The sequence below is a fragment of the Myotis nattereri genome, assembly GCF_964212035.1.
Source record: "Myotis nattereri genome assembly, chromosome: 11".
Taxonomy (NCBI): domain Eukaryota; kingdom Metazoa; phylum Chordata; class Mammalia; order Chiroptera; family Vespertilionidae; genus Myotis; species Myotis nattereri.
Genome location: NC_138086.1, coordinates 54,835,278 through 54,855,021, shown reverse-complemented (window position 1 = coordinate 54,855,021; position 19,744 = coordinate 54,835,278). Strand labels below are relative to the sequence as shown.

At 34.5% G+C, this 19,744-nt stretch overlaps 1 protein-coding gene across 1 annotated transcript in view; it reads left to right on the top strand.

Moving 5' to 3' along the window:
• The window catches only part of CRPPA (CDP-L-ribitol pyrophosphorylase A), a gene marked incomplete at its 5' end in the record, with an annotated part of 163,480 nt that overhangs the window by 62,536 nt on the left and 81,200 nt on the right, over positions 1 to 19,744 (top strand). Inside the window, 2 exons of the mRNA XM_081101934.1 lie at positions 8,780 to 8,872; positions 9,344 to 9,436. Coding sequence (XP_080958060.1) covers positions 8,780 to 8,872; positions 9,344 to 9,436 — 186 coding nt within the window. The remainder of the gene's footprint in view (positions 1 to 8,779; positions 8,873 to 9,343; positions 9,437 to 19,744) is intronic.

Here is a 19,744-nt window from a genome sequence, read left to right as displayed (position 1 = left end):
AAGACCATCCAATTAAATCCATTCAGCTTATTTGGGATGTTAGCCAGATTTCCTGATCAGTTTTCCAGAGGTAAAAAAGAAGGTTCAAAATTATTGGACCACCTAGTTGCTTGGGATGGTATTAATTATGTTCATGCTGTATTTAATAAAATTAAGAGTTTAGAATTCTAATTGGTTGTCATGATTTTAGAATATGATTATTAATGAGGGGATAGGGACAATTCTCCCTAAATATTACTTCCTCTATTTTTTCTTTATATACCTAACATTAATTCACCTTTTATATCTGTCTATATCTTTCAGAAACAGTGACATATTGAAATACTACTCTTCCTAAAGGAACCAGATGGTTAACTTTTAAAAATGATTTTGTATATCTTTATCCATTTAGGAGTGAGATTTTTGTTCACAAGTTTTAGACAGCTGTTATACTGAGTTAAAAACAAACAAATAAGCCAAAAGAATAGATGACATCTAGCTTTGGGCTTGTACTTATAAAAATCAGGTCTTCTAATTCAGGAAATTAATTGATTTTACACACATGGTTAGTATATGTTTTGAAGGAAAATCCTTATAAAAACCTGAAAAAAATTGCTTTTTGGCATATAAATTATAGTTTTTTAACCTTCAACAGTTGATTTTGATGGATATGTATATACTAATTTTCTTATGCCATTGAAATTGAGATGTACAGGTTTAGAGCTTATTCACTGTGATTTTATTGGTTTTTTTGTTCCAAATATAGGAAGCCATGTTTTTAAAATATTATTTTATACTTATTAATTAATATATTTCCTCTAATAATTTTGAAGATGTATGTCATTTCAACTATTTGCATGCAGTATAGCTCTATAACACCAAAAAAGTAGATTTTTTTTTGTTTGTTCTATGGCTTTAGCTAAATAATAGCTCCAATATTCTGCTTCATTGAATGCTGCCTCTGCTTGTCCATTTCATGTTTTATTTAAAGCTTAGTTTAACATTACTCTTTACATGCCGTGGTCCCCATTTTTCTGGTTCTTGGACTTCCTACTCACCAGAAATGGTGTGATTCTGCACATCCTGCTTTTAATCATAATTATGTACATTTCTTTCACTATCTCTTTTGTCACTGATCCCTTGCTCAATGCTGACTCCTTGCACACATGGTGGGAGCCAGATAAATAGTTTGGTTAATGGTGATACGATAACAAATAAGAAAGCTTCTGGAATACCTCTGCACCTGGACATCCGCCAAGTATGTTTCTGGAGATAAAAAGGTAGCCGCTGGGCGTCCATCAATCATGTGAACAGTTGAGACGCTTAGAACACAAAGTACACCCGTGAAGTCCTAATTGATTTCCCAACCCGAAGAAAACTGTTTTCACAAAGGGAGGGAAAAGAAGGGGAAAGAGCAGATGTTGCAGAGGTCAGGCGAACTGCAGTTAGCAACAGTGGTCAGTTGGTGGCCTGCAGCCTTCTGCCAGAAAGGAGAGAGGCACTGAGGGGGAAATGAGCTCTCAGGGGTGTTACAGTGGGTGGGGAACTAGGCCCATAAACAACACTTCAAGATTTATTCTTTAGAATCTGTGATAAGATTCTCTATCAAGATATGAATCTGCCTTGCTTTATCTAGAATTGTACTACTTGAAAAACATCCTGAGGTATACACATGTTCACATTCTTCTGAAATAAGACACATGATTATGTTTTTGTTATTTTTTGCTCAAAATGTAATTTAATCTTACTATTTAAAAATATTTTTGATCGATAGGCTAAACAATATATATCCACTAGGCTAGTACTATTTCACTCATAATGGAAAGTTGTGTGAGATAAAAAAAAATTATTTTTTATGTAAATATAGTAATTGTAGTTCTTACTTGAGTGGAAAATGCAATAGTGAAAAATGGTTTGCTTGCTCTGTAGTACTTGAAGAATTATAATGGCGGTATTTGGATTGTACATCTATGGGGATGGTATTAAATATTCTTTAAAAGCTCATCTAGCCCTAGCCGGCTTGGCTCAGTGGATAGAGCATCAGCCTGCGGACTGAAGGGTCCCAGGTTCGATTCCGGCCAAGGGCACATGCCTGGGTTGCGGGCTTGATCCCCAGTAGGGGGTGTGCAGGAGGCAACCGATCAATGATTCTCTCTCATCATTGGTGTTTCTATCTCTCTCTCCCTCTCCCTTCCTCTCTGAAATCAATAAAAATGTATTAAAAAAAAACATTATAAATAAAAAAGCTTATCTAGTGCATAGTGTCTTTGTGATTCCATGTGACAGAACTCTTCAGTGAGCTGCTCATACATACATGTTGATAGCTGATTTTAGTTTCCTTGTTTATTTCCTACCTAATTTAAAATTGGAGACAGAGTGAAAACTAGATAGTAGATGAAGCTTATTTAGTTCAGAATCTGTTTTTAATATATACCTCATCCAGCCATTTTGAACATACTTGTTACATTTGTGATTTGTCATTTTAAAATTACATTAAAAATAAAAAAATAAAATTACATGAAAAAAAAAACAAATAAAATTACATTAAATATTTGTCTGGTAAAGTGAAATGTTAGTATTTCCCATGTAAAAAGGATGGCTACTATACTAAAATCTTCAAGTCACTAGAATATTACTGCTGTTTGTGTCAGTTATTGGTTCATGAGTAAGTGCTAAAGACCAAAAACTAGAATTCTCTAACTCTGAATTTTGCAATAGCTATGCTATTGGCATTTGATACAGTTAATTCTTTGCACTGAAGGCTGCCTTGTGCATGCATCATAGAATATTTAATAAAATCCCTGTCTTCTCCACCCACCAGGCCCCGGTACTACTTCCCAATCCACTGTGACAACTGAAAATATTTCCTGACTGCTCATTTTCCCCTAAGGACAAAGTCACCCACACTTAAAGAACTGCTAATATAACCTGTTTCATTTAATGAACACTCAATTTTAAATTGGCTAGGGGCTAAAACTATATACATCATATTTGTAATTTAAAATGAATACATAGCTAAATGTAATAAACTATAGTCTTTAGTAGACAAATTAAATCATCTATAAAACTGATTGGAAACAATATTTGTTGGCATGGATTCTAATTAGTAATTTCAAATTAATGACATTTTGACTAGAATATAATTTGCTTGTACATACTTTATTAGGGCATATTTATATGGAAAACAGGCTCTAATTATACTTCTGTATACATTTGGGTAATGTCTGTATTACTTAGAAAAAGTTAAGCTTTTATAAATGTAAATTAGATTGTGCTATAAATTTGGCAAGAATTTGAGTGGAAAAACAGTTGAAATAAATAATTTTTTAATTTAGTCACTTATGTTAGTCATACTGATAGATTTAATAAAGATATAGGTGATTTATTTTAGGGGCTACAGAAAGCAATAGTTATGGTAGAGTCAAGGTCAAAGTTATCTTCTGATTGCTGCTTGGAAGCACACTCCTCAGTAAATGTGTCTACTGAAAATGAAAGAGGACTTTTATGGTAAGGTGAGTTCAAATGATCTAACATCTTGCCACTTCAAAGTGTGGTTACGGACCAGTTATAACAATATCAGCTGGTATCTTATTATAAACTAGAGGTCTGGTGCACGGATTCCACACTGGTCGGTTCCCTTGGCCTGGCTTGCGCCCTCTCGCAATCCAATCATGCACCCCTCGGGGGATGTCGGATAGTGGTTTCGGTTCAACCCCCACAGGCCCAATCCAGACAGGAGGGAGCCTGACCCTGTGCATTGAGCGTCTGTCCCCTGGTGGTCAATGCACGTCATAGCACTGGTCAACCAGTCTTTCAGTCGTTTGGTCGCTTAGGCTTTTATGTATATAGATCCAGATACTTAGACTCCACATCACATCTAATGGAATCAAAATTTGTATTTTTAATAAATTCCTAGAGATTCTTATACATATTGAAATTGGAGAGACACAGGTGTAAACTTTATTTCCTCTTCCCAAGATGATGTAAGCTCTATGACCACAGAAGCATTGTTTAGTTTATTGCCAGTGTCTGGATCAGAGCTTTCAATAAATATTTATTGGTTGAATGAATGAAACTCATCCATCAGTGGATAGGATACTCTACTCTTCATGACTTTTTGTTAAATTAAGGCAGATAAGATTTGTTTATGTCAGCTTGCCAATTCTCAGCTTGCAAATGTTTTATTCATTACTATGAAACACAAAGAGGTTATATTGCTGCAATATCTTTTTAACCTATCATCCTGGAAAAAAGGATGATATTTACAAAATATGCCTGCCAAACACAATTTATATGAGCTAACCCCAGTCATTTTTCATTTGCTACAATATTGCCCATTAGTTATATGTAGCTTAACATCTATCTTAATCAAGGTAGTGAAACTCAATGGAAAAAATAAGCTTGAGCCAATGTGCATTTGGCAGCTTTGTTTTTTTGTTTAGACATTATCTAGATTTGGACATACAAGCTGTATGATAAAATGGGAACCTTGAATTTCTTGTGGTAGTGCTCAGGTTTGTTAGTATTAAGGCTATTTTTCCATTGTACATTCCTGTACTTTTGCATAGAACAGTAATTGGCCTTCAAAGGAAATTTTCAGAAGTGGAAATTAAATGAAAGTGAGTAGAATGATAATAGCAAACATTTAATATAGCAATATGTGCAAGGTTGGCTGACATGGCAGTATTCGCACTAGACTTTAGACTTTAGAGGACAGTGGTATTGAGAAGTCTCTGGTCTCAGGAATGCAGACAGCATCTAGTGCATTCTGTGGCACTGCAAATGGATCTTCCAGGCTGCATGTCAGACTCCAACCTGGGTGCAGTGTGGCTTTGAAGCTGAATTACCAGGGAAGCATCAGCCCTTCCCCGAGTGTAGTAAGAGCCTGGGATTCAGCACCTGCGCACATGGCAGCACCTTGGTCCTAGAGCTGTTCTGCCTGTCCAGCATTTAGGATTGGAGAACATCAAGACTTTCACTGGTCTATCCAACAGGCTGGAGTATGAGTCTTGTGGTAGCCACTGGTATGATTCAGCAGCTCTGTCGTTTGTGGTTGGAGATCCATTTAACATGGCAGAATAGGAACCTGCTTCATTTATTACCTCAAAACTCTACCGAGATTCATTGCCTGAAAGCTTTTTTTCTCTGAAGTTTTCCAGGAGGCTAACCTTTAAGGGATGAATTCCTGTAAAAATTACTCCTTAAATCTCACCTATTAAATTAACCAATCTTCCGAACTCTCTTGAAGTATTGCTTTTACTAATGAATAAACCGCAGGTTTGTTGCAGAGCTAGATTCACACCCAGGGAGCTTGGCTCCAGAGGCTTGTAACTACAAAACGATGCTTTAAAGCTAACTCAAAATAAAAATAAAAACAGTGCAGTAAATGCTGAATCCTAGGTAGAGAAAACCTCCACAGACGTCTAAAAATAACCACGAAGAAAAGTTTAATTGGCAACTCAAAATTTGGAAATAGAGAGTACTACTTAAAGGAGTATCTCAGGTGAAGATTTCTAAAAATAAAGATGGGGAGGCCCTGGCTGCTGTCCTCTGGCTGAAGGCCCAGGTGCAGCACCCACAGGCCAGAGACAGCGCTGATCAAGGCAGTGACTGATGAGCTGACGGCCAGTCTCAGCCGTCAGTGGCCACAGTCACAGCTACAGAAGGTTCCCTTCAAAAACCTGGATTTGCATTACAGAAAGTCTTTCCCTCCCAGCCTTATGAAGCTATATAATTGACAAATAAAAATTGTGTATATTTAAGATATACAACTTGATATTTTGCTATGCACTTTGAAATGATCACCACGGTCAAGCTAATGAACTTATCCATCACTCATATAGTTACCATTTCTTCCTTTTTTTATTTGATAAAAACACTTAATTTACTTTATGAGTAAATTTCAAATGTACATACAGTATTATTAATTACAGTCAACATGATACACAATAGAACTCCAGAATATGTTCATCTTGCATAACTGAAACTTTAAAAAAACTTATCAGGGGATATGTATCCCCTGTTTTTCCCCCAATGACCCCTTTATAACCCATCCTCGTCCTCTGCCCCAGGCCTCTACCATCCTATTGTCTGTGTCCATGGGTTATGCATATATGCATACAAGTTTTTTGGTGGACCTCTTTTCCCCCACCCAACCCCCACCTTCCCTCTGAGATTCGACAGTCTATTCCATGCTTCTATGTCTCTGGATCTGTTTTGTTCAACAGTTTATTTTGTTCATTAGATTCCACATATAAGTGAAATCATGTGATACTTGCCTTTCTATGATTGACTTATTTTGCTTAGCATCATCCTCTCCAGGTCCCTCCATGCTGTCTCAAAGTGTAAGAGATCCTTCTTTTTTACCACTGCATAGTATTCCATGGTGTAAATGTACCACGGATTTTTTATCCATTCATTCACTAGTGGGCACTTGGGTTGTTTCCACATCTTAGCTATTGTAAATTGTGCTGCTCTGAACATAGGAGTGCATACACTCTTTTTGATTGGTGATTCATGTTTCTTAGGATATATTTCTAGAAGTGGGGCTGAAACTCTGTACCCTAAGACCAACATCTCCCCATTTCTCCCACACCGCAGCCCCAGACAACCCTAAGACTTTCAATTCTTAGTGTTGTTTACAGGGTAGAATGAAAGTGCATCTCTCTCCAGTTCCCTTCTGTATACCCACATTTGTGCCATTGTTTAAACAGGAGGGGAGTGGAAATTGAGTAATTCAGAATCAGAGATGATATAGCCAACATATTCTATCCGTAAAAAGATTTTTGAACCTCTAATTCATGGGACATGAACCAAAGCCTTTTAGCCTCAGTTAAGCCTTAACTCTTCTTGAAATGGAAAACACTTGTTGACAGCCTATCTTCTTGCCTAAAATTCATGCTTTAAGTAATATTCTGAATATGCAGATGTTTGCATTTAGTTAACACTAAATTTTTTTAAAATTTTTATTATGATGTAAGGAAAGTATTTCATTTTATTTTTTGTATACTTCAGTTTTACTGAACATATTGGAAGATTGTTTTAAATTTTGTTTAAATGTTCTTTGAACCATAATATTTACAGAACAGGGAGTTCTTCTAGCCAGCAAATTGTTCCATTTGTTGTGTTTGAGTGTGGAAACATTAGGAATGACAGCATAGATGATGCTGTAGAGCCTTTTCATAAACAACCTAATAGCATTGTCTAATGCGCTCTTTGTTTATCAAAGGTGTCAAAGACTCCTCTGCTATATTTAGGTAATCTCTAAATTTCTTTACTCAAGCATGGAAAACACTGTTTGTTTCTGCTTGGGAGAAAAGCAATATAACCAAATAAAATAATTACACTTAACTGGAAACAATTATTAAAAGAGTCTCAGTTTCAAGAAGGAAAAAAATTATAATTTTGTTTTGTGTTTTTTTAAAGGGGGTACCAAAATGATAATATATTTAATACCGTTTGTAAAAATATTGTGTGTGCATTTCATGAAGCTTTTAATTTATCACATAATTGTAGAGCAAATACATTTTTAATAATAACAACAACTAACACTTATGCTGGGTACTGTGCTTTCTATCTATATCCTATTTTCTAAGAGCTTATGTTATATTTATTAACTGTTCATAATCGAGTTTAAGAAATATATATTTATATAATAGTTTTAATAAGGAAGCAGTATATATTGAAGTCAACATGGGATGGCCATCACAGGCAAGAATGAGCCCAGTGTTTGTGACCTTAGAGTTTAGGAATATTTGTGTTGCCCTAACCAGTTTGGCTCAGTGGATAGAGCATTGGCCTGCAGACTGAAGGGTCCCAGGTTCGATTCCTGTCAAGGGCATGTACCTTGGTTGCGGGCACATCCCCAGTAGGGAGTGTGCAGGAGGCAGCTGATTGATGTTTCTCTCTCATCAATGTTTCTAACTCTCTATCCCTCTCCCTTCCTCTCTGTAAAAAAATCAATACAATATACCTTTAAAAAAAGAATATTTGTGTTGAAGAGTGAAGTTGGATGGTTAAGATTTGAATAGAATATATGTAGATCTGGAGTACTACAAATTCACAATTTTAGATTTAATCTAAAAGGAATTACACACACATTCATGTAATATATATCTCCAAACAGATCCCTTGTTTCATAATTAAGTTGTAATATAAATTAATTAGAATATTGAACTATATGGAATAAAAATCTTATTAGGTAAGTGTTTGTAATATATGTCCCATTCCTTCTAAATCTAGTCTGGGACTACCACTAGTAATTATCTCTTCACCTCTTCTTTTATCTTATTATTATTGCCCTAGTTCAACTCTTTTCTCTGTCACATATAATAATTTCTTATTGCTTTGCTGGCCTCTAGTCACTCCAGGTTTTGTTAAACCTATTCTTTGTAACTGTCGTAATTTAACATGCTTCTAGAATCCTCCAACAAGCTAACCAACCTTTCAATTTTATTCCAACATTCTCTGCAATACATTCTTTGTGTAAGAAACGCCCCCACCTACTTGCCTGTACGGGAATATATCCTGTGCCTTTTTAACGTATTTTTCTTATCTGAAATAATTTCCCAATATCCCTGTTTGCTAAAATAATAATCATTATTTATGGACTAGTTCAAATGCTTTTTCTCTTGATAACCTCATAAACTTCAGCCAGAATTATTTATTTTTCATATGGTCCTTGGCTCTCTGTGTCTGCAGCAAATTTGTATTCATTTATAACAAAGTTGTTTATGTTCATGTTTGGTCTTTCTGTCTCATTTGGAAACTCTGTTTCCCCCCTCTATTTTTTCTCTCCTAGCATGTGACAGTCACATCTGGGCCTCTGGGTCATGCTGGCAGAGATCTCCAGCAAATCATCTTAGAGCAATGCTACAGTTTTGTTTGCATGAATGTAAGTAGTAAATACAAATGACCGAAAGCACTTGTGGATCTTACACATGTAATGGGGAAGAGAATCAATGTTTCTTGATCAGTAAATATTTGATTTTAAGATTTTGATAGGTGAGTTGTGTCATTTAATATGTACTTGGAAGTTTTATTTTTTATCTTTTGAAATCGGAGAATAACATTTTCTAACAAGCTAATTCTCATCATGAGAAGATGTTGATATTTCCTTGGACAGTATTTTCAGTTTTCTATTTTGTACTTGGTATAAAGCAGATAAGACTACACAGGTACAAATTAATAACTGGTACACATTTAATAGGTATAAACTTATGGGTGCTCTTTAAAATTGATTAAAAATTGAGCTTTATAAATATTTTGAGTGATTGTATAGAAGTTCTCATGTTTTCTCCTTGAATTAACTTTTAAATAATTTAAAAAATTCTTTTCACCTCCTTTTGCTTTTCTGGTCTTTCAGGTTATGACCTCTGCATTTGAAGAAACCCAGAAACTACTGAATATGCTTAAAGAGAGTCATCTTTCTGTTTTGTATCCTGTTGTTGTTATTTCAGTAAGTGAATTAATGCAAACTTTTCTCTCCAAACATATGCTTCCTTTTTGGAATTCAACTTTTTATTTAAAACAATTCCATCAAACAGAGGAAATCCATTCAAACCCCACAGAAGAAACTCTTCTTTGTAGATTCTTGAACTTACTCTCTTACTATGAGTTCTATCGACTGCCTCTCCTTCTTTGGTTGAACTGACAAGTTTGGAAAACAATGTAATTCAACCTAGGAACCAATTTCATTTCTTTTTATTTATTAAAGTCTCATAATGTATTGCTGCATTGACTAGCAGTTTGGATAATGTGAAAGAGCTTTATTTAGCATATTACCAGGATCCCATTAGAGAAGAAATCCTGAAGTTAAAAAAAAATGAGAGGAAAAAACCAGATGAGAGAAAATTTACTCTTAGGTTGTTTCATCTTCTCTGTTTCATGGACAGCAAAAGGAGAGTGAGCAACAAATCAAAGAGAATTCCCAGAAGGATAGCCCGTACAACTTTTGGAGAGATCTTTCTGTGAAAGACTAAAAGAATTTACTTGTGTAGCAGAGGGGAATATCTGAGAGCAAAACCAAGAAGAAAGAAAACTAGAGGCGAGGCCCGCCACACTGTCTGATCTGTAACATTTTGCTGTAGGAAGGGGTTCCCAACATGAAATTCTCCAAACAAGTGCCTAGCAATTGCCAAGTTCCTAAAGCTCAGGCCTGTTCCATAGTGTGGAAACCTAATTCTTGTTAGTAAGAGCATTAATACAGAATAAAGATAATTCGCACTATAAAGACGCAACTCTAGACTAAGCAGTGCAAGTAGAAACAAATTAGCAATTGAAGGAGGCTTAATTCACTGCCCTGTTTGTTGTATTGGTTATATGCCCCAAGGATAAGTTGCTTGGGTCCTGCTGATTATGGAAATCTAAGTTCCACTTGACTGATTTTAATGGATGTTTTAATTGAAGTTTTTTAAGGACGTTATGAAAATGTACCCAGTGCTGGAAGGCTCTAAGGCTCTGTAGGATAGTGATAAGTTCAGAATTCTGTGTTTGGCTCTCTGTTCTTTTCTCCACATTATAACTTGCTTAGAAATTTCATTTGGTCCATGTTCCCAAATATTATTCTGAAAAGGCAGTACAGTGCTGTGATGAGGGCAAGGCCTGGATCTCAGAATAACTCAGTTCCCTGATTAGGTTTCTTAACTTTTATGAGGCTACTTTCTTCACTTCAGAAATGAGGCTAATAACCCTACCTCTTAAATCTTTTAGGATTAAAATGAGTGCATGCAAAGTTTAGTTGACATCACAGTACTGGGCCCTTGGCAGGCACACAATGTTAGTTTTACTTAACAGTCTAGCTCCTTTTATTTCCAGTTTGGATGAGATGACTCAAAGTGTACTTGCATTGCTTCAATCTGATTCCCCAGCTTCAGTCATACATTTTTCAACATTCTATTAAATACTTCCTTCGCTATCTTCTCACACCTGGCATATCCGATCTATCCCCATCAAGTTGACTTTCTTAGTGTCAGTGCCCTTGTGGCAGGCACCCAGGTGGCTGGGAATCTGTGTCACTTCTGAAATTTTGTTCTACCTCTGTCTCTCTTTATCAAACACACATGCACAGTTTTTAAACTGTTAGTTCTTCTGTTTCTTTTCTACTGTTGTATCTCAAACTCAGTCCTTTGTATTGCTTCTGTAAATATTTGAATTTAATTTTCTGTTGGCTTCTGTTGCATTCCATTTTATGTATCAGAGTAAATGCAAGAATTTGTGTGACTACCTGGTGTTCTGTATCAAACTAGGGAAAAGATGGACAATCCTCTATTTATAGAGGAAACTAGTGGCCCTGTGCTCGAATCTGTGCACGAATCCATGTGCAAATCAGTGTGCAAGTAGCTCGCTGCCGCTTGCCTCAGTTGGCCACCCCGCCCACCACCTCTAGAGCTCTCTGCCCCACCCTCCTGTACCTCTCCTCCGCTTGTAGCTAAACGACCCTTTGCATATTACCTCTTTATTATATAGGATGTCTTTCAGACTAGTGTGAATATCATAAGTCTGTATACTGTAAATCTACATTCTATAAACACTATAAAAATTTACGTTAAATTAGAGAGTTGTCACTCCAATTATTATAATTAATATTTGTTCACCTGTTATTTTCTTATTGCATAGGTAGACTCAGTGTGCTGATATTAAGGTTATTATTAAAATCAACAAGAATATGTCACTGGAACATATCTAGAATCTATATCCTTAGGATGGAGCAAATCACTGGGAAAGTAGAATAAAGAATGGATATTTACCATAGTTAGATTTCATTTCAGGTTCTGCATGGGTTTTGATTGTTACAATGTCAAATTCTCTCTGGCTTTTATGAAAGTGAAATGGGTTAGGAAACAGTAAGTGTAGAAGGTTTTTTCATATCTAAGATAAACTGGTGTAGGTAGAGGCTACTTAAAGAAAGGAACAAAACTTTACTTGAAGAGTAGAAAAAAATAATTGTGACTTTATCCTAAAAGAACTAATATATTTATTTAAATTATTCTATTTTATCTTCTATTTAAGAAAATTAGGTTATGTTTGCAAAAATGAAAATTTTTTGCATAATCTTGTAGACATTATATGATAATGTGATTTTCTTCAAGTGATCATTTCTGAAAAATATTTTGGACATATTCAGTTTTGTAAACATTTCCTTTATTAATACTTTGATTATCAACATGCTCTTTTGGACTTCTATTCTTATTTTCTTTTTATATATTTTAAGTTGTGTAATTTTGCCAAGTTCTTATTTGTTGATGGTGTTGAGTATGATTGAAGGAATTTACCAATGTTAATTTGATCAACTTAATGACATCCTATGTCTTGGTAGATGTAACTTAATTTCATTGTAATTATATTGAATTATCAGAATTTTCCAAATTTCTGCAATCAGCTCGAGACTGACTAATGGGACTGTTGACGATTTTGGCTAAACTCCATGCCAGCATTAAAGTGGGCAGACATAGTTTGATGGGGTCACTTAATAAGTGCTCTGTTTCTCAGAGAATCTATGAGGGTCTATTTTGTATCCTGTGCAGTCTTTTAACTTCAGGCCTTTGGAAATACATACTCAGATAACAAGCACACCTTGTACTAGGAGAATATGCCCTACTTGAAAGAAAAACAACACTTTTTAAATTCGAGACTGATTGGCATAAAGGAATTTAAAAAATTTCGAATCCTTTCTATGTCTCAACAAGAACACCTTATGAACATTGAAAAACAATACTTTCTTTCGTACAGTTAAATAGTGCAGTAATTATGTTTGAGAGTCCTTTTCAAATGTGATTTCTGAAGCTGTTTCGTCCTGTTAAGTTATCATGGAGCCAGAGTCTTTATCCTGAGTTGAATGAAGTTACTCTTAGCCTTCTCTTCTTTGTGGTTACCAAGGGGTATATAGTATTGCTAACACCTTTCAGTTGGCAACTCTCAAGGGTATTATCTGGAAGCTCTTTTTGAAATCACCTGCTACAATAGCCATCAACCTGGGACATGCTCAGTTTTCTATTTTCTATTCCTATCATGTGTTTTGTTCACTACTTCAATAATGATGAACAGGTATTTAGAAAAACAATATATTGAATTTATCAAAATAGTATTAGGTAATTTCATAAAATTTCTGGTATAAAAATCACTTGAAAGAACATAGGCTTTTGTCTAAATTAAACAAAACTCAAAAGCGCCAAGAGTGAATTATAGGCTGAATTCTTGGCTGAGAATGATTTGTTATTTTGTGTGTGACAATGGATAAGAGAGTTTCAGGAGACAAAACTAACTACATCTGTTTTTCTAGTCAAGATTATGAAAGCTCTGAAAAATACCTCCACAGGTTTAGAAAGTAAAATAGGGATTCTAATTTATTTGGATCTGGTAGGATTTTTACAAAATATCCCTTGGTACTACTATCAGATGAGACAATGAACAGTATATTCTTATTTAAAGCTTATTTTTTTTCAATGAACATAGCCCAAAGTAATTGGCAACAAATCTAAATAGAAGTTCAAAATTGAAACAAACTTTAATTTTACTTAATGAAGTAGTTTATCACCCTTCTACAGCAAAATAATTTTACAATAACTATTTGGACAGTTACACAAGAGTTCTTTCCTCTGACAATTTAGACAACTTTATTGGCGCTTTATGAGAGATAAGAATCTCCTCATGAATTCACTCCAACAAAGCATAAATTATCATGTGGGATTTTAATGCTTTGAAAATTTTAAATAAACCTTCAAAAGTGCCTAATTTGGTTATAGTTACTGGAAAGTAGTTTATTGACATAACAGATCAGAATATATGATATTTAAAATATTTCAAAATGTTTACTATTTGAACATGTCAGCAAATAAAAAAATAGAAAACCATCATCCATTGGCACTTGATACTTTTCACATCTGGGGGAACTGTCACAGAGATGTAAATTGTTTCCAGAAGGTTCTACAACTCACCAATGGCAAAGCCAGGAACAGAATCAATCCAATATGCAGTGTATCAAATACACTTGTTACTTTTATGTGTTAAATAATAAGATGGAACAAGATTAAAAATATACATATACACACATATATGAATTTAATATTTCTTCCTAATAAAGAACAAATGACAATTGAAAAGCATATACATTCCTTCTTTTAAGTGCTAATGAGTTCTTACTTTAGCTTCACAGGGTATTGAGCCTTTATTGAATTTAATTTTTAAACCATGTGATCCTGTTAAGTTTCTTACATGTATCTTTTTCAACTTTTACTTAACTCTTTGTTATGTGTGTGTCCTCCTGTTAACCCTATTACCACTAGGCTAAGAAAATGTGTTATTATGGCACAAGTTCTTATAAAACAAAGAGAGCTGTTGTAATTCTTACTGCCTCCATATTGGGTTTACTTATATCTATATGCTTTTATATTATACTTTTATAATTAATGATATATTTAACATATGTATTACAGAGCCCTAACTTATTTGTATGTATTTTTGAATGGATATTTTATGTGTATTTAATAGGCAATGAATGACTATGGAGTAAGTCCAAATACCTCTTCTACTTCCATCTCGATCATGTTGCTACTGTACCTTGATGGCTACTTTGATTTTGTCTTTCAGAAAAGTATAACTTTATTGTATGTTGAAATCTTTGGGTGTTTATACTTAAGATACATTGGAGTTTTCTCTTTCATGGTTGTACACAGCTACAGTGGCAGAAATGCAATCATTTCCACAAATTCTACAAATGTTTTCATTTGTTTTCTGCTAATATTATAAGTCACAGGTATTTCCTGCCTAAATCAATAATAAAATCTAAAGAATTGTGCTTTAAAATACCTTTTAGCAATTTCAGTTATGAAAGGATTCATATCTAACACAGCGATGAGGAATGAAGTCATTCTTGTAGAAGGTATTGAATAGAAAGAATTGACTGTTATTTTAAGTTTAGGAGGTCTTTGCTTATGACTCAATGGTCACTGAAAAGTGTGTGTTGTGGGATATAGAAATCCTCTAAGATTAATTGTAAAGCATATGCAATTGATGATGTGTAAAGACATGATTCTCACAGGACACACATTTCTAGTATTCTCTCTGTTAGTGAATATAGGTTGTTCGTTTTCAGATAGAATTATGTTCTAATGGAATGTGCAAATAAATGAATTGCAGAAGACCTTTCCTATGTTTTATGAACAATTATTTTTCTCAATTAAGCACCAGGCTTGGAATCACTATTCATTTTGATATTTTAAATATTTTACTGAGCTTAGTCAGATGAGCAAAATTATTTGTGAAGTTATTTGCCAGGGCTGTCCTAGTAAATCAGTGCATGAAATTTAACATGAAATGCACAGGAGGCAAAATAAATGAAACTAGCCTTCTTTGTCAGTGAGCTAGCATTAATTTTAGCCCTAAAAAAGAAATTGAACAACTGGTTTGGTCACTCAATTTTTCAAAAAATATGCCTGGGAATTTTGTTAGGTTTTTTTTTTGTGTGTACTGGATTTTGTATTTTAAATAATGGGAACATTCTTTAGCTTAATATGTTATGCTATTTCTTTAAAAAGATGGAACCACCTATTTTTAACATCATTGAAGTTTTAAAATTAAATGTTATATGTCTATAATTAATAATAAATTCATGTAATACATATGCTAATATAAATATGCTTCCACAGTTTTCTGGGAAGCCTGAACTGTTCTTTATTGAAAGCATAGAAAGGTGATAGAATCAGTGCAAAAAGCTCCTTGCTCCAAACATGCTTTGGCTTGAACCCCGTTTATAATAAATGTACGTGTGATACTTTTGAAAAGTATAGTATGATGAAGTTTTCCTGGCATGAGAGGTTTTATTTTATGGGCTTTTGAAGCTTAACTTATTCTACTTAAATGCCGGGGTACTTGATTCACTGGTACCTGCTAGGGTGGGATGCAGCAAGTGTTGTGAGATGTTAGTGTCAGCATTGGAAATTCTGTGGTTTTTTTTTTTTAAATATATTTTTATTGATTTCAGAGAGGAGGGGAGAGGGAGAGAGAGATAGAAACATCAATGGTGAGAGAGAATCATTGATTGGCTGCCTCTTGCATGCCCCTTTCTGGGGATCGAGCCCGCAACCCAGGCATGTGCCCTTGACTGGAATCAAACCTGGGACCCTTCAGTCTGCAGGCCAATGCTCTATCTACTGAGCAAAACCAGCTAGGACAGCATTGGAAATTCTTATGTGGGAATGACATGCCAGGTTCAAGTCATCTGCATGTCTCTTCTGAATACTTTGAGTGTTATTCCCATTTCTAGGTCTTTTGAGAGAGAAGCATCCATTTCTATTTTTTAAAAGTTTCCTATGATTATGGAAATGACAGAGTACTGAATTTTTTGCTAAGCCAGCAAGACTCCAACTGTAATCTTGTGTGTTGAGCTCTTCCCATTTGTAGGAGATGGAACTTGCACTACATTTATAAATCTCAGCCCTTCCCCAACAAATGTTGCCTGCTAATGCATATTATTAGTATAATTTTGTTAGTGTTAATAACAACAGACACTTACTGAATACTTGAAATAATGAATCACCATTCTTTTCTTTAAAATCCATGATCCCATTTAATCTTCAGACCAATCCTGAGAGTTGGTTATCATAGATGCCATTATCTCACTGTAAGACTATGCCTCATGCTCATTTCACTTTACCACATGACGTTCATTAGGGATGTCAATACTTGCCCTTTTCAAGTAATAGAAACCACATAGTTAGAGGAGAAAATGATTTAAAAATCATTTACTAGTGTGCTCTCATTTTGCCAGAGGTAACCCAGGCCATTTTCTTTGCCTGGATCTGAGATAACTTCTTTATACTAAGGGTTGGCGCATTTTTCTAATGAAGGGCCAGGTAGGACATATTTTAGGCTTTGTGGACCATATGTCTTTGGTGCAACTATTCTACTCTGCTGTTATAGTGCAAAAGTAGTCAAGGATAAGATTTTTTAAAAATGGTGTGGTTGTATTCCAATAAAAGTTTATTTACAAAAAAACAGGAGGCTGGATTGCACCCATGAACTGTTGTTTCCTAAACTTTGGTTTAGATTTCTTATTCCTAAATGACCTATTCGCTACAGCTAGTTAGTATCGTGACCTAAAATATCTGTTAGATATTTCTTTAATGGACATATACTCCCTGAGTCATCAAGTCTCATGATTAAAGTATTGCTCATGTACCAATTTCTATGTTTTTATCTCTAGTCTCCACCATTTCTCTAAGGTTTTACAGGAATGTTCAAGTGCTTAAAGTTTAAAATTTTGAATTCATCTTCTTCCCTCAGGAACTCTCCCTTTCCCAAAGTGTCTGTGTTCCAATCTTGACCACATCCTAGCCACCATTACAACTTTTGCTGATTGCAAATTGCTCAAGCCACTCTCCTTATTAAAATCTTCAGAAGCTCTGCAACCCTACAGGACAAAGCTCAGTCCGATTAGAAAGGCTGGGCCTGGGCTGGCTCTTGCTCAATGTCACGGTCCTTACTCTCGCTGATCACTTTGCCCTGTGGCGGCTCTCATCTGATGGAGTTCCCACATGTCCCCTGTTACCTGACATACCTATGTTTCCTCTGGTGAATTTTTCTACCTGAAACACCATCATTCTAGTGTTTGCTTGCCTGATGGTTGTTATCCTTAAAATTTGAGTGTTATAGGGCAAAAGGATTTCTTCTTGGAGTCATCCCTTCATACCCCTGTGCTCAGACTCTTTACCCCTTTCCCAACACAGTGTGAGCAGGCATTCACAAATGACTACAGACTTGAACTTGCCTTGACATTCTTCTTTCACCTGTTTCAGGACTGCTTTCTACAAATATGGTAGATGCTTTGTGGCAACTTGCAGAAATGGAGGAGACAGGAAATGAGGAACTAAATAGAAATTACTTCTCAAGTAATAGCTACATTCTATTAAGAAGGATATTACTGTTCTACCTGAGGTTTTAGGACATTATTTGCTCTGTATAAATTTAAATTTTATGAATTTCACTATTTTGTTTTATGTTATCCTGCTTTTTGGTAGTTCCCTTTTTTTCCCATTTTGCCTTTTAGAAAAAGAAATTTTGTTTCATTCAACAATTATAATTGTCTAATTTACAGATGATATGGTTTTAGTTTTTATAAATCTTATCTTCATTGTTCATGTTAGAAAGTATACCTTATTGTGTCAATATATGATTACTATGCTCTTCTTTTAATTCATTTTCTCTTTTTACTCTTAAATATAGGATTAAACTTTAAATGTTTCTCATTCCTAAGTGAGACAATTTTTCTCTTGTAAACTGAATTTAGGGGGTGACTTTCCAACATTTTCGGAGGAGGCATTCTTTATTATTTCAAAATAATAAACTTTAAATGGATCACTATCATATTGAGCAAGTAAAAAACTTGCATTTAGGAACACTAATTTTATCTTTTCATGTGTGTAGCATTTACTTATATATTTAATTAATAAGAAATATTAGGTTATTTTGACCAAGACAAAACTTTGAATCAAAGATTATGGAAGATAGTTGAAGGTTTCTTTTCCTAGTCTATTTCTGCATTTTATTTGGATTTTGAAATATACTGATTGGCCCATTAGATACTTAAAATATTAATAGTTGAAGGAGGTGTTTTTGTTTGTTTGTTTGTTTGTTTGTTTGTTTTCTTGCAATCTATCCTCTTCAATTAAATGGACCCAGAAGCCTGGATCCAGTAAGTAGATGTGGCCTTGTCATAAATATAATCATAAATATAATATGGAACAAAGGTATCTTCAAACTTATATGCTATGATTACAATATATCAACAGAATGTGATGTTTCACTCAGTGATCTGTGTTCCGCAGCTTACTCTTACACTATCATGAACGCATGTGCTAAGCAGATGTTTCTTAACCATTCCAGCCATGCAAGTTCACTCAGCACTCACAGGTCATGAAAGTGTATCTCATTGTTCGATTCTCTGTGTGCAGACATGCCTAGGCCTGAATTAAAAAAAATAAATACAGTGCATTTTCCATCTTAGGCATTGTAATTTTCTTCTCTACAAGTTTGATTTGGGTCCTTTGTATATCTTTTTCTGTGCTCAACTTTAGAATCTATGGGATACCATTATAATTTTAATATCTTTGTTAATTTGAACATCTTTTTCAGTTTTGAGTCAGTTAAAAGTTTTGTATTTATTTCCTTATTGTGGACCCTATTTTTCTGCTTCTTTATAAGCCTGGAATTTTTTTGGGGGGTGGGGGTCTGTGTCTATTTAAGGTGTGTTATATGGTTTTTAAATTTTCATTCAACTTGGAAACTTTTCGCCATTATTTTTTCATTATTTTTTCTGCCCTTCTCCTTACCTAGGGACTTTGGTTACCTGTATATTAGGCTGTTTGAAGTTGATCCATATTTCACTGGTGCTCTGTTTACTTTTTTCTTTTATTCTTTGAGTCATAGTCTTTATTTCCTTTTTCAAAGTTTCATTTTAAATTATTTCTGTTGCTATATTTTCAAGTTCACTAATCATATTTTCTGCCATGTCTAATATGCTGTTAAGCCCTCCAATGTTATAAATTTTTTAATCTCAGATCTTGTTTTTCACTTTAGAAGTTAGGTTTAGGACTATTTTACATTTCCTTTTCTCTACCTAACATGCTCATTCTTTCTTGTAGATTTTTGAATACATGGAACACAGTTGTTAAATGATCTTAATGTCATTTTCTATTAATTTTAATATCTTTTTCACTTTTAAGTTGGTTTTGATTGATTGATGTTTGTTCAGAGAAAAGTTAGTAAATAA